The 15,276-nt window shown below is 37.6% G+C and overlaps 1 protein-coding gene across 3 annotated transcripts in view; it reads right to left on the reverse strand.

Moving 5' to 3' along the window:
• The window catches only part of XYLB (xylulokinase), an 82,540-nt gene that overhangs the window by 55,157 nt on the left and 12,107 nt on the right, over positions 1–15,276 (reverse strand). For all 3 annotated transcript variants that reach the window (XM_032098565.1, XM_032098575.1, XM_032098584.1), the window contains exons 8-15: positions 14,748–14,820; positions 9,245–9,363; positions 8,014–8,095; positions 6,941–6,981; positions 6,416–6,531; positions 4,247–4,362; positions 1,939–2,012; positions 452–548 (exon numbers count right to left, since the gene is read on the reverse strand). In XM_032098565.1, coding sequence (XP_031954456.1) covers positions 452–548; positions 1,939–2,012; positions 4,247–4,362; positions 6,416–6,531; positions 6,941–6,981; positions 8,014–8,095; positions 9,245–9,363; positions 14,748–14,820 — 718 coding nt within the window. The remainder of the gene's footprint in view (positions 1–451; positions 549–1,938; positions 2,013–4,246; positions 4,363–6,415; positions 6,532–6,940; positions 6,982–8,013; positions 8,096–9,244; positions 9,364–14,747; positions 14,821–15,276) is intronic.

Raw genomic sequence — 15,276 nt, forward strand, 5'->3', positions numbered from 1 at the left:
CTTTCTAAATCACAAGACAGGAAAAGGCTTCTGCCTTATTAACAGAAAACAGAGGTAAAGAGGTACGTGACCAGCTTATGGCAGATCCAGGAACTGAACATAGATTTCAGATTTTCTGAGTTACAGTCTTGTGCTCAAGGCAGAAGGCTGGTCTTCTTTTCACTTAACAAGCTACCAAAGCCCAAACTCTTATTTAAAAATGGACAGTGCAGCTCAGAAACAATGAAACAGCAAGAACACTTGAAAAATAAGTCTTCTTAAAGTTAAATCATTGGTCCTTCTAATGTTAACATCTGCAAAAACTTGCCCCCAACATGCCATCAATAATTTTTCCAAGAGACCAAATTCAGAATTCATACCAGTCTCTGTATCCATCAGGCACAACAAGAATCACTGCAGACTGCCTTTGGTCTCTAGTACCATTGGTCCTGCAGCTTCTCATCATACTTACAGACTTTGTATCCCAGCTTTTCAGCATGAATCCTCTTGGCCATGAACTGCCCTTCAATCAGTGCTCGTATTTCTACTTCCTTTGGAAAGTTGGAGACCTGTACGAAAGAGGGAATGAATTAACACCTTACCCAGCGTACAATGCCACGCTGCAGAGTGGTTAAAAACACAAGACAGGTTTATAGTTGATTATCCTTGTCTTCACCCTGAAGTCTGCTCTCATCTAGGCCCAGTTCTTTACTCATACACACAAGATGGACCTAAAGACTCATGACAGAGAACACAACCCATAACCTCAGTGCTGTTGGCAAATACATCGAACTTGAAGTTGATGCACAAGGGGAAGAAGTTTAGGGCAAGTTGTAAACTTTTCCCTATGCATTTCCCATCACCACGAACTGCTTAAGAATCAATACCTCAAAAATATAAAATTAAACCAATTAGATAAAATTCAGATGAATTAAGCAATGTCACGGAAGTTTAAATCTATTTCTGTCTGCACAAAGTGAAACCGGGTAATCTTTTCATTAATTTATTTATTTTCTATCTATAACATTTTTCTGTCCTTTCATCAACGAGGCAGGCAACAGAAGCAGGAGAATATTGAACTGCAAACAAATACAGGGAATCAACATGAAGTTGAGTTTCTCCATGCACTGCAGTAAGTGCCTCCATTTGTGTAACAGCCCGAGGTGATTAAGCATTCATTTAACGGCCAACACTTAAGAGAGTAGAGCTGCACTGCAAACACCAGATAGCATCAATCTCTGTTCACCTACGTGAGGTCTAATCGACTGGGAGTCATGATTGATCAAAGACATCCCTTGAGTTTCAGTACCACCCAGAAAGCCAGGCATTTGAACAACATCCATTCCTCAAAAAAAAAAAAAAAAAAAGGAAAAAGATTCAAAGAACTTCCCATAACTTAATTTCTATTTCATTGCTCTTGGACTTGAGCCTGTGGTTACTTACATACCACTCACTGTGTGGCTTGTAGGTTACTCCAAGACATCCAGAACAAAATGAGGTCTTTAGTTTGCACACACATAAACAAAATATTACAGCCCAAAGTTTCAACATACCCTAATCTATGTGTCTGAAACTTAAAAAACAAGGACTAAGTCATGTACGTGTACAAAGTTCTCAGTAAGCTTAAAGTTAATCCTGTCTCAAAGACAGTGTTGGTTTCAGTAAATCCACATTTTCCAGTAAAGAAAGTATATCATAAAAAACTACCATATAAGTTCTAGTTCAAACATTTCTCCATAGATGCTCTCAAGCTACAGACCAAATACTTCCTCATGAAAATCATCCCAGGGATTTGCATCAATAAATGAAACTGGAAAGTAAATATTTCAGACAGAACAGAAAAAAAAAAAAGAAAAAAAAAAAAAAGAAAAAAAAAAACCACCAAAAACACAATGGCTAAGATTTGAAGCCTTGACAGCACTCCTTCAAAGTATGAGACATTAACTAGATTATTATTACCTTTTCGTTGTCTCTGTTGAATCTGTGAATCCCAACTGCTTCAGGAGTAATTTCCATCACATCAAAGTAGAAACCTGCCTCAAGGAACATTAAAGAGTGTCATGCTTGCTCCCAGGCCCAGAGTTGGAACCTTATTTCTGCACACAGCTAAAATGATAATAGATGTTTAATCATGTATTTGGACATTTGAGTCACCACACAGCCTGTTTCTTTACTAATTTCAGTACACACATCAACTTCTTAACAATGCTCTGAGCCACATGGTGGGATTTCTGGGGCTTTCCTGTGCAGAGCCAGGAGCTGGACTTCAATGATCCCAATGGGTCCCTTCCACCTCAGGATATTCTATAATTCTATGATTCTTTCAGTTTACAAAATGTGGATCTTAAACATGCCAAACAACATCATACTAGAAATAGTATGAGTAGGTCATATGCAAGGGTGAAAGAAGAAAAAAACACACACACAGAAAAAATGGCAAGTTGGTAAGAAAAGTACAGGAATATTGGAACATTTCATACCCTGGATTAGATTTCATGAGCTTATTAGAGAACATCAGATATTTTAAGCCACGAAGCAGAGCCGGGCTCTGAATAGTTTTGATGACATCTGAGGAAATGCTGTAATGCTTTGTAGACAGCTAGACAAAAACTGTGAAAAATATTTCTTTCATGTTGATGGGTTGGTCAGAAAAGATATTCAAGGAAGGAGACCAAAAAAAATGAGGACAGAAAAACTGAATAGAATAGCTAAGAAACTAAGGAGAGTTTCTAAGGTTCAGACCTTGCAACAAAACTGCACTGTCCTATGAGACCTGTGATTATTGGCAAAATAAAACCCAAAATAATACTGTGCTTTAGCACACATAACCTTTTTGGTTAAACATTCTGCAAACTTGCCAGTAAGCAACTCTGTGTGTCACAGATCTGCAGGCCCTGTCAGGGGAAGCACATCCCAACTTTCCAATTCTGACCTCCAAACCTCTGCAGAGGCACCTTCTCACACAACAGGGAGTGCAGGGAACAAGGAATAAAAGGGGGTATTTAACCAGCTATGCCTTTGCTTTGCTTCCCCCAGGCACTGAAATTATGGAGATTACTGCATTTTTACAGGTATACTCAGAGGTTATTCTAGTATATAGGTTATTAAGGATGACTTCCATGAAACACCCATTTTATAGAGGAGTGAGATATTCAAGTGAATATACTATAACACAAATCTTAAATCTTTAAGGCACTGTCCTGGTTCAGTAACAATATTTTCATCAACTTCCAATTTCTTTAATATTGTCTAAACTGGCCGACTTTGGGGTTTTAGAATAATTTCTTCCCATTTTCTAAAACACCTGAATTGATTTGTCTTCTAATGAAAAGAGATTCCTGGTCATTTTAATACCCCACAGAGACTGGATTTGACAGACAACATAACAGAGCTTCTAAAAATGAAAAATCTAATCTCATAGTGTCAAGAGGCTCTATCTTAAATTCACTTTGCTAAGGAGTGAAGTCTTCTGTAGCTTAAATATCTACATTTAAAAACTTTGCTGCCTATAATTTTTACATAAATTTTACTCATATTAATTCACACCTGAGATGATGGTGATGATTTCAAACCCTGCTCTGCAATGGGTCCATTTTAATCTTGATTAGACATGTGCTCACTTTTCAACAGCTTATTTCAGAGCTATATATTAGACTTGTTAAACTGTGGGAAAGAAAATAATGTAAAACTTCAAATCCATGGGTTTAATTGTATTTTTAAATTATTTCCATCATCATAATTTTGTTACATTTCATTCACTAACCATAACATGGGGGAAAAAACAGGGATGAAATGATTCTGTGACACACATTGGGGAAAATGCAGGAAATCTGGGCTTTCCTTGACATCATTGCTTTGTACTCATTCATGAACAAGATTCTAGAGTAATGACTGAGAAAGAAATAATATGGGGCTACTTAATTCACTTGGTTTGAGTCTTCAGAAAAAGAAATAAACTTTAATGAAAGCCTCCTTCAGAAATTACTAGTTTCAAACATTCTACAGCTAATATGTTACTAACACCCTTCCAGTGACCAAAGGAGATCCATAAATATAATTTCCTTGGTCAGTGAATATTGAAGGAAAACACTGTAATGACACTTAGGCTGTCAACAGAGCATTTCCAAGAACACATTAGACAATTTCACTGCTCTAGTCAACTTAATTCTTGGCCTTTATCACGACCCAAGTAAAAAGCAGGTACAACACCTACAGCAGGATGTGTCTAAGCAAATCCTCAAAGTCCCAGCCCTGCTAAGGTTCATACCCAAGTTTCCATTGTTTCCAGCAACAGTTGATGATAAGGCTTTGGAGAATTCATCCCAGGAGCCTGAAGCACAGTCATCTCTGATCCTCTCTCTCATCAGAGAACCATTCTTAAAACTGAAACACACAAACACACCATATGCATTTTCCAAAATGTTTAGCTCTAAATTTTTAAAGCATTTTGTTCCTTTACTTGATATTATTGTTTAGTTTATCAGCTGAATAAAGCTGGGAAAGTTAAAAGATACAATCACTTCATTATGGAAAGAGATAAGAGAAGGAAGAGTGAGATAAGAGAAAACAACTTTTACAGGAGGTGCTGAGGTACACAGTGCAGAGATGGTGATACACATTTCTCCAGTGAGTGAGGTTAGATCCAGGCTGGCAGGCCATGCTAAAGCCAGGCTAGCTCTGAACAGCTGAGACATCTCCTCAGAGAACTGCCCTGACACCACTCTCTCTGAGATAACTCTGCAAGGAGCAGCAGGAATGTCTCCACACTGCATTTATCATTTCAGGAGCATGGTACCTGTGAGGAACCAGCTTGGGTCCAACAAGACTTAAGATTCTCTCTGTGCCAGGATCTGGCAAAGGAAAGCACCACAGCCAGTAAACAAACCATGCAGTAAAATATTCATCTCTTCACATTTTATGGTCTTTGCACACTTTACACTGTCACCTTCTTTGTGAATATCACACTCCTGCAAAATACTGCAGTGTTGGACTCGTATCCAGGGGAAAGCAGCTTGAACACTCTCCAGCACAGAGTTACCACAGCAATTCAGCAGGAGAGGCACAGAAATATCAAAAATGAGGGCAAGGAAATCACTGAACGTGCTCAGCAGCACCAGCTGAAGTTATTTGAGTTTTCTATACAAATACTCTGCCTGGTAGCCCAGGCATTCTTTTTCTACTGAGGGTCCTCTATTAACTCTAATATTCTAGAAATAAAGAGGCATTGGTGCCAAAGGGGCAGTGTCAGGTCAGAAATTACTACAGAGGAGGAACAGGAAGGATTAACTCAGCACTGCCAAGGCCACCACCAAACCACATGTTAAGCTGCAGTGAAAGAACAGCAGTGTAACATTTATTCTGAAAAATGCCTCAGTATCTGCTTTCCTGTTATGAACAGGTTGTTTATATAGCTCTTTTACACAGCAAAAGTAAAGAAAACACTGGGTAGAAGAAAAATGTAAATTAAAAACAAAGCAAGCAAACGAACAACCAACCAACCACACACAACAAAACAAAACAAAACAAAACAAACAAACAACAAAACCTGCTGGGAAATCACACAATAAAACTCAGTAACTTGCAACTGACATCATGTTTCTGAACTCAACTTCATGAACACTGTTCCCACTGTCATCTACTACTGTACAGGTGGGACTCAACAGTACAGCTCCAGGGCAGACTTGAGCTTTGCTGAAGTTTTGAGTTTCAAGCATCTACAATCTAGGGGATTTAGACACAAAATTTATCTATTTATTACTTGCAAATATTTGCCAAAACACTATGACCTGGATTGGAAGTTTTAATCCAGAATACAGTGGTTCAGTGAGGGCAAACACAGTTCCAGACCACCTTTCCACCTACTTGGCTGGCAAGGGGTCAAACTACTCCCAAATCACAGCAGCCAAAAGCTACCATGAGGATCATATTCTCAGCTGGGTTTCTTGAGATCTCAATATTTTCCTCAAGCACAGCCCTAAAACATCCCTGAACAGCATTGATTATGCTTCTCTCTGGAAAGGGAATCTTCACCCACTCCATTATGACCTCACTGGACCACTACAGGAGCACTGAAGTTCCACAGCCTGGTCAGGCTTCATACATTTCACATTCTGTCTCAGCAGATTTGTTATTCCTGTACACTAAATGTATTACCTGAGGTACACAGTGAACTGGCTCTATCTGTATGCCAAAATAATTTCAGCTTTTTATTGCCATGAGAATTTATCCTCCACAACTCTGCAGCTTCAGTTCCTCAAATTAAACAATAGGAATGCTATAACGTTGATGGAAATGTTTCAGCAGCAGATTGCCATATACCGTAGAGAATGCTGAATGTTCTATTCATTATCATTTCACAAAAGAAATAAAAAGCACTAACGCAGAGAAAGAAATATATGTTATTGATCCCAGATGTACGAAAAATAAATGATATTACCATAAAAGTGCCATATATGTTTGAGAATCAACAGGATTGCAGAGGATATGACCTTCTAAGGCAGGAGTTGGCTCTTGGATCCACAGAAACAATGTGTCACTTGTGCCAAGGCTAATCTGGAGGGGGAAAAAAATAATTGAAGCCTTATCACAATGTGCATGGAAAGCAATACAGAAATTAAATTAAAACCATTTGTTATTACCACTAATTGTTTTTAAATTACACATTAAGTCAATTGGATTCGTGTTGAAGCTTGCTCTGACTTAGGCTGTCATGCCAGTGAAATACATACTAGATGGAGACTTAGGTTTTAATGTCTGGAGCATTAGTTAAAAATAGTCACGAGAGTTTACTTAAAATCTTTCAGGCAGCTTACAGATTGATAGAAATAGAACAAGCATAAATCCAATAAACAGCAAATCAACACTAGCAGGTATGTTTAATTGACAACTGCAGCTATTTACAATTCATGTATTTCAAGTATCCAAGGACACGGACAGTGTTCAGGAGTGAGTTCTGACTTACTGCAATGTCTCCTTCTTGAAGTCTCATCCCTGCCAAGGATGCTGAAAGCAAAAAGAATACCAGGTACAATGGTAGTTCTTTGACTCAATTACAGCCTGTTATCTGAGACACCATAGGACATGACAAACATCATCTCAAAGTACAATATAAATGGCAAATATGCTCCTGATGGCCTTGGGCTATCCACCATAAAAGAGGAGCAAAGCTTTTGGGTGAGGGAGTGATTTTTAATAAAATCAAAAAGCTCAAGACAAAAGACTACAGAACAGCATGATTATCTAATGGTTTATGTATTCAGGTTTTAAATACAGTGGACCCTTGATTAACAACACACTTTAAAGGAGGAACATTCCCACTCCCATCAGATTAATCGCATATTTATTGGACGAAGTAGAATGTGATTTTCTAGAAGAAAAAATTGGACCTTTGGGTAATGCAGAGTTTACCCAACTCCCAGAATATGAATGTAAAATATATCATGATGAAGTGTCTATCATGATTCAGACCTGCACAAGCTACTGTAATACAGGTAAGTATTTATTTTCACAATCTTGAAAAACAGAAAAATTTGCTTTACACTAAAACAGTCTCCAGGATTCAAAAAAACTGACCCCAAATTAACACCTTCCCTTAGAAAATATGAGATCTATCAGTCTGACTAAAGGATAGCTCTAATTTTTAAAGAAAGCCAACAAGGTCCATCTCCACCTTTTTGCTTGAAAAGATAGAAGAGCATTTTTTAAATTCATATTTTCTAAGCTAAAATGTTAGCAGTTCATAGCAGGGATAGTTTCTTATGGGCAGGCAAACAAAAACAGAAAGTTATCAAGAGGCAAATGAATTTACCTCTGATTGCTTGGCAAAAGAGAATTAATTCGTCATACACAGCTTATCCAAGACATTTCTATCTCAGAAGAATCAGTGATGGAAGGGTGCTGGAAAGAGGAATTAATGCTGATAAAAACAATATTCTTTCATTTTATAGGCAGCATCTGAGAACCAGTAAGATTGATTTAGAATTTCAGTACATACATAATCATATCCACTGAATCTTGCACAGTTAATCATCTCACCTGGATTGTCTCCTGTAAATGCTACTATTTTACAGTCTGGGCTAAACCCATAACGCTGACTGTAATATGGAGAAATAGGCCCCTAAGGAAAGAAAGAAAAAGGAAAAAAAGCTCAAAAAAAAAATGGAATGTAATCTTGCAATATATGACATAATGTATTGTAACATAGAACTGAAAAACCCTAGAGCAGCTACAAGAATAATTTCTGAGCATTTAAAGTATAAATGAATATTTTAAAAATTTTTAACGCACTCTTTTCATTGTTGCTGTTGAGAAGCTCACAGAAATACCCTCAGATTAGATTTTGAAATAGGCTAGCAAATAGCAGCATTTTAGCTTTGGGTCTTTCTTCAGTCATTCACATCAAGTAACGTAAACACATCTATCTGTTTTGCACATATACATGAATATTAATAGATAGAAATTAGAAATTCAATGCAAACATAAGAGGAAACACAACATTAATATACATCACAGAATCAAATGCTCGAATATGACCCCTATTATTTTAGAGGTCAAGAACCATATTTTTATAAGCCACATTTGATAGCCATAGAGAAAAAACAGAAGAAAACTATCCATAAAAAATACGAGGACATCTATAAGGATTTTTTAATATGTTCCTCTCCATTACAGATCAGCAATGAATTCAGAGGGCTCAGTTAATGGGTATCTCCAGTGTCTCACGTTCACCAGCTAAAGAATAGCTGGTTTTGTGCTGGGTAGTAAGACTAAACTCATTTAGTCAGGAGATCTGAGGCTTGATTTGATTTCACCATTATGCTATGTGAACTGAGGAGCTTTAAATATCCCAAATTATTCACAAAGATTACCTCATTAACTCTACAAACAGCTTAAAACAAGATCTCTGTCAGGAAATATAAATGTTGGGTTCTGTTTCTGCAGCAATAAATGCCCATGCACAACTCTGCAGTGACCAAGGGCTTTGGGGCACGGGAGAGGACCCCAAAGATTCTTATCATTGGAGCATCTACCAAAGAGTCTCTCATAGAGCCCAGGGCATGCAAGAATCCAAGGAGATCAAAGCTGTGATGGGTGCCAGCTAACAGCTTCCAAAAATGTCTGCATTTGCTCTGAAAAACACCTTCACAACACAGCTGGAAATATTAAATCAGCAGTCTTGCACACACAAATACACTCCAAGTGCCATTAGCAGAACTCCCAACAAAGCCCCAGTTGTTGCTTACAACTCTTCGGGGCAGATACATACCAGGACTGAGTGGGATGGTACAGGGCATCCTAGTCTCTCCTCTAATCCAGGAGCACAAGCATCAAGGCAGGACTTTGACCATGCCTTTTCCCAAATCTGCAGCAAGTTCATGCCAGAACCTACAGGACAGATCAAAACAGGAAGTGCATAGGATTAAGCAAAGACCAGAAAATTCCAACAACAGAAAATTTACAGGTGTATGTTTTACATTTAAAAAGAACAGTTTCAGCTCTTCTAAGAATAAAGGATACTGATAATTCAGCCTCTGGAGAGTTTTCACCTGCAAAAGTAGCAGAAAATGCCTCTCTGATGTACAGTGCACTAGGCAATTCAGTCATTCACAAATTATGAGTAAAAACAAGAATATCAATGCCTCCCCATCAACTACCCCCCAAATCTTCCACCTTAGACAAGGACTTCACAACAATTAAGCAAAGGTGATGGAGCAATGTCCCTTGAAGATGTGCTGTGCTCAGCAGAGATCTAAAAGTGAAGAAATTCCCCCCTGGGTGGGATGGTTTTACACTTCTCTTACCTTTGAGTAGAGTATCCTACAAGCATCTAAATCCATGCTGACTAATCTTCCCCCATATCAACATTTCCCTTTTCAATTTTTCAAATAAAGTCTCTAATTTTGAGGATAATTCGGTATCCAGTTTTGAATACCATAGCTTCGATTTTCAGGAATGCTGAGCAGCCCAACTGAAATCTGCAAAACCTGCAAGTGTGCAAACCTTTAAAGGCCAGGTTCTGTGAACTGATTTACAGGATGCAAAAAACCTAAATAACTGATTTGGTCACCTATTTCCCCACCAGAACTATCACTTGATCTGAGAAGGCCTGTGCAGTTTTGGTTTGGTTTCTCATTGCTCTTTCCTCAGTTGTTCGTTTTTGGTTTTTTTTCTGGTTTAGAAGTTAATTGAAGTTGGTTAGTGGCCAAATCTATATAACATACCGGGTACTCCACACCCCTGGCTTATGATTCTAAGATGCCTTTAATTGCACATTTCATTTGACTTGAAAATCTGTATTTATTTCTGGTTCGTGCTGTTCAGAGACATAGTAGTCTTATTCTAGATTAATACCATTTTCATTTCAAAGACTGCTTAGCCCACCACTTATTTATCTCAGAAACACAGCCACATCCTCAGTTGAGCACAGTGGAAAACCTGGTATTTCCTTCCATTCAGTACATCTTCAAGCTTTTTAAATCATAAAGATGGTGAAGTTGATGCCACATGCAGTGTCTGTGGAACAAGACTTTGCTTGCAGTGCTGGGATGCAGAGGAAGAAAAGGATTCAACCCCCATCTCAGACAGCACATCACAAGGCTCCAGCAGAGCTTCTGCTCTGAGAAAGATCCTGCAACAAACTCCACATACACTCTGCTGCTGGTTACTTGAGCACAAATGAGCCCACCCCATCAACTCCCAGCAGAGTTTTTCATACAGGCTTAAAAATGGATTTAATAGCATTTGTAAACAAACTTTATATTTGTCAGTCCAAACCTAAGCACCACCAGCGTGGTCTGGACCTAGTGCTCCACACAGTGTTGTAAACAGAAAAGTGTTGCATACTCGAGCTGAGACACCAGAATAACCCAAGCCAAACAGCAGGATATTTGATTATATTTAATAACATAAAAATAGAATTCATTTTCTCCAAATCAATCAATCCTATTTCAGGCAAATTAAACAGATTTAACATACTTGTCCTATGATGCAACAGCAGGAATTTGATAGAGCAAAAAGTGCAACAACTCTCCCACAGGCAAAGGATGCAAATAACTTTTCTGCCATCAAAATCACTACTACACACCCAGAAAAGGAAAAATGGCAAGAATTATTCCAGCTTCTCTCAGTTCTCTATGGGAGATCACTCTTGAATCCTGCAATCCCTTCCTTCCCAGGGTAAACTGTGTCCTGACAAGGTAAACTCACCCAGAGTCACCATCTGCACTTTTCACAGGTAGAGGGTGTGAACAGCCACGTGTTCCATGCTCTCAGGCCTAACAGGGCTTTCTACAAGGAAATACACAAATCTATGCATTTTCCTGGAAAACTCCATGATTTAAAAGGCCAAGAACACCCTCACCAAACTAAATTAATCAGTGAGGAATAGAATCTTTAAATAAATTGGAATTTTCTACAGAAAAGTTAGCTGTTGTTTTCTGCAGATTTTTTTTAAATCCTTCTTGCTCCACACCCTACAAACCTAAACAAACATTTCAGCAGTATCTTCCAATGCAATTTTGCAAGATATTAGGGCAGCCTCCAATCTTTCCTGCATAAAGCAGAAAAGCCTCTAACCTTTATAACTGAATGTTTACATTATACAGAAACAACGCTTCAGTTTATTGACTGGTAGATGCAGCGGCACAAAGACTTTCATATGCCCTGAGAAAAGAGAGATGAGGTAATTTGCCTCAACCTCAGAAACTCATTTAAAAAATGTGAAACAACTGTTCTGGAAGAACTATTAATCTGTTGGGCTGGATTCATCCTATCCAGCTATTGGCATGGGAACCTCTAGCCAGTGGAAAACAAAAAACAGAGCTGAATGCTCCTCTGATTATATGGGGAGTGATGCACACTGCGTTTCTAACTCTAGCACCTCTGCTCAGGACCTACACCACAAAGTGCAACACTTAAAACCAGCAATAATCTGAGAAGTCAGGGGAGAAAAACAAAATTCAAAGGCAGCCCTTTGACTTGTCACCCCATCAGCAGTGAAGGTCAACAGCCAAGGCCATGGCACAGCAAGAACTGAGGAAAACGGTCAATTTGTGGATGAATAGAATTCTGTATTTCACTGCAAACATCACTGACTTTAAGCACAGAATGACCAGGAGCACAATCAGGACTTGCTAATATTTACTACATATACAAAAGTTTAAGTGCTTGAACACTTGGGGGGAAAAGGAGAATACAAACACTTTCATTACAATGACCCAACGATGCAGACTAACTGGTTTAACTGATCAACAAAGTAAAGATCAATATTTGCATACGTTTATAAGCAGTTAAGTGCATCTGTTTCTGCATTACAGCCCTCTGGATTGCCTTTTCAGTGAGATAAGGCCATGAGCAGCGTAACTGCTGACACCACACAAGCTACAGAAGGAGTAAATTCAGCCCACTACACTCCTTTTGAAAAGGCTTCAGTCCAACACATCCTTTTTTGATAGAACAACAAAACCAAGTATGCTAAGCTACGATTTGCCTAAGGCTCTTAGAAAAGCATTTCAAAAGATAAAGCTTCTCCAGGTCAAGAGCTGAATTGCTGTTCTTTAAGGTGTCTTCTAAAAGAAACAATGCCCCAAGTGTTCAAGTTGTTTAGGTCCCAGATGTACCTTCCTTTTAACATCTGCACAATAAAAATGAAAATCATTCTTCATTCCACTAGAAGGTAATTTCATTTTTTTAAATCAATCACTCAGGGTGCTCAGCCATTCACAAGTGATTTGAACCTTACAAGATTGGACCTTTAAGAAGAAAAGGAAAAAATCCTGAAACTGAATAGCACATTTCCCACAATAACCTACAAATTTAGAGAGATAAGTTATTGTGTAGAGCTAAACAATTTGACATGGTCTTTTAAAGATGATATGACCTGAAGTTAAACCTACAGAAATGAAGAATAGGTCTATTATCTGAATATTATTTTGAGAGATGCATTTTAAACTACAATACACAGGTGCAAAGTAAAAGATCAAGTGAATTGCAAGAAATTATAAGTGACAAGTAAACAAGTTTTTCAGCTGCATCCAAATAACTACTGCATCTACTGTACTTATATTTTATTACTGGAATTAGAATTCTCTCTCATTATATTAACAGAAGAAAGGAATGAATGAGGCAAAATATAGCTTACAATGCCAAAAAATCTTTTGTCTTGTAAAGAGAACAGTAACACCCTGCTTAGTTCTCTTATCTTTTTTCACAGAAAGATTTAATAATCGTACATGCTCTGAACAGCACATAACATTTATTCAAGCTCTGTAAATATCCATAGGTCTAACAGAACAGGCTCTCCTGGAGCTGTTTGAAAAATGTGACTCATTTTCTAAGAAAATTTTCCAATTATGGAAATTTTAATTTTCTTTACTTTAAAATATTTTGTTTTCCAACAAATTTTCATGTTCTGAAATTGGAGAAGCATGGCTTTCCTTCACTTGCTTCCAAGAAGAAAAGGAAAAGTAACATTATCAAAAAATAAAAAAACAAACTCAAACCAAAGATATTTTTAATGCTTATAATTTTAAACATTCCAGTCAAAATTAACACTTCACTCTCATTGAAAAATAAAAAATCAATATGTTTCTTTATCAGAAAAAGCACCTAAAGATCTCACTATCTCTCTTTGAAATACAGTGGGTGGCTGAGCAACTCAAGTGCTCAGTATTTGGACCTGCTGAGGAGCAAAGTGCAAACCTCCAAAGAGTTCTTGTTGCCAATAATACACAAAAATATAAAATTCAGCTGTGAAATACTTGGCTAAAAGGACAGGACCAGAAAACAGATATAATAATCTCAGAAGTGTTACAAAATAAGCGTGGATTGCCTTGCCATTTCTGAGGTCTCGAGTATAACTGATAGCAAGTAAGTTGTCCATTAGCTTAAATTGAGGTGCCTTGTCTTTTCCTGTAAGATTTGATGGAATAACAAAGGAGAAAAAGCAAATTGGTCTTAACACACGGGTGTCAACCATGTCTCTATAATGCAAAAATTCCATAGAGAGCCTTGTTATCTAACCTTTCAGCTCTGAAATGTATCTTCTCTTAGTTTCAGAGCAGAAATCAGAAATGCTATTTAGAAATAACAGCACAGCTCCCAGGAAAATGCTCTCCTTTGTAACTGCCATTTTAAATTGCCATTTAAAAGCTGGATAACTGAGATAACACACAATAGAAAAGAGAGACAGTAGTCTTGTCACTTTTTTTGTCTTTGTTATGATGAAAAGAGAGATAGAAGATTTTTTTTTTACTGGGTTTAGTACTTTTTTGCTTTATTTATGCTTTTTTTCCTGGTTCATTTTGAAAATATACTTCTGTTGTAGATTCATACTCCAGTTAGGTGGGGAAAAAATTATCACAGTATACATCATGTTCACATCCTGTGCACCTCCGAGAAACCAGCAAAACCAAAGAACAAATATCAGAATTCTGAAGTTTAGTTTAAGATTCCACAACTTTCTGATGCCTCTAAAAGATCTTTCACCACTCCTTTATACATCACAAAATAATGAAAAAAGCTGTAATTGCATTTAAGAATCTTTTCTGTGGATCCATTTGATAGAAGTGGGAATCAGTAGGATGGGGATAGATAAGCACAGCAAACAACAAACTGAAAGGAGCAATTTAGTTTAAAATCTAATATACTTGTAATTGCAATTTAAAGACTGAAAACATATACCATAGACCTTGTCCCCCACCTATGTAAGGAGGGGATGGAAAGGAAAATTTCCTTGTTAAATTGTTACTATGAAAAAAGCCCACACTTACCATCACTGTAATCAATGGGTGCATAAGTTCCTAGGAAAAGGGAAGCTGCAAAGCTACTGACCAAAGAGATTCTCTGCAAAAAAAAAAAGTGAGAAATAGTGAGTCCCATCAGTATTCACTTCCAAGAAAGTAACTGGAAATCAAAGAGATTAATTGGAAACAGCAAATGTTAATAGATGCTTAAAGTTAGGCCCAGAAAGCACACAAAAATACACCTAGGAGGATTATTCAGTTCTGACCATCGCAGTAATCCAGCACATATCAATCTAAAAGTAACCCCATGATAAAAGCTGTTAATAGCTCTGCCTTCTGAAACATGCAAAGCACATGTATGTTAGCATACTCTGTGTTAGCATGAATCCACTTCTGTCTATCACAGAAATTCATTTCAAACAAAAAAACTTTCTAAGGAAAAAAAAATAAGCCAAACAAAAAACCACACACGCACAAAAAAAAAAACAACCATACAAAACCACCTGTGTGTTGATGACAGGGGAAATGCCCAGAACAATGCTCTGCCCCACCCAGA

The sequence above is a fragment of the Corvus moneduloides genome, chromosome 1 (genome assembly GCF_009650955.1).
Source record: "Corvus moneduloides isolate bCorMon1 chromosome 1, bCorMon1.pri, whole genome shotgun sequence".
Classification (NCBI taxonomy): Eukaryota; Metazoa; Chordata; class Aves; order Passeriformes; family Corvidae; genus Corvus; species Corvus moneduloides.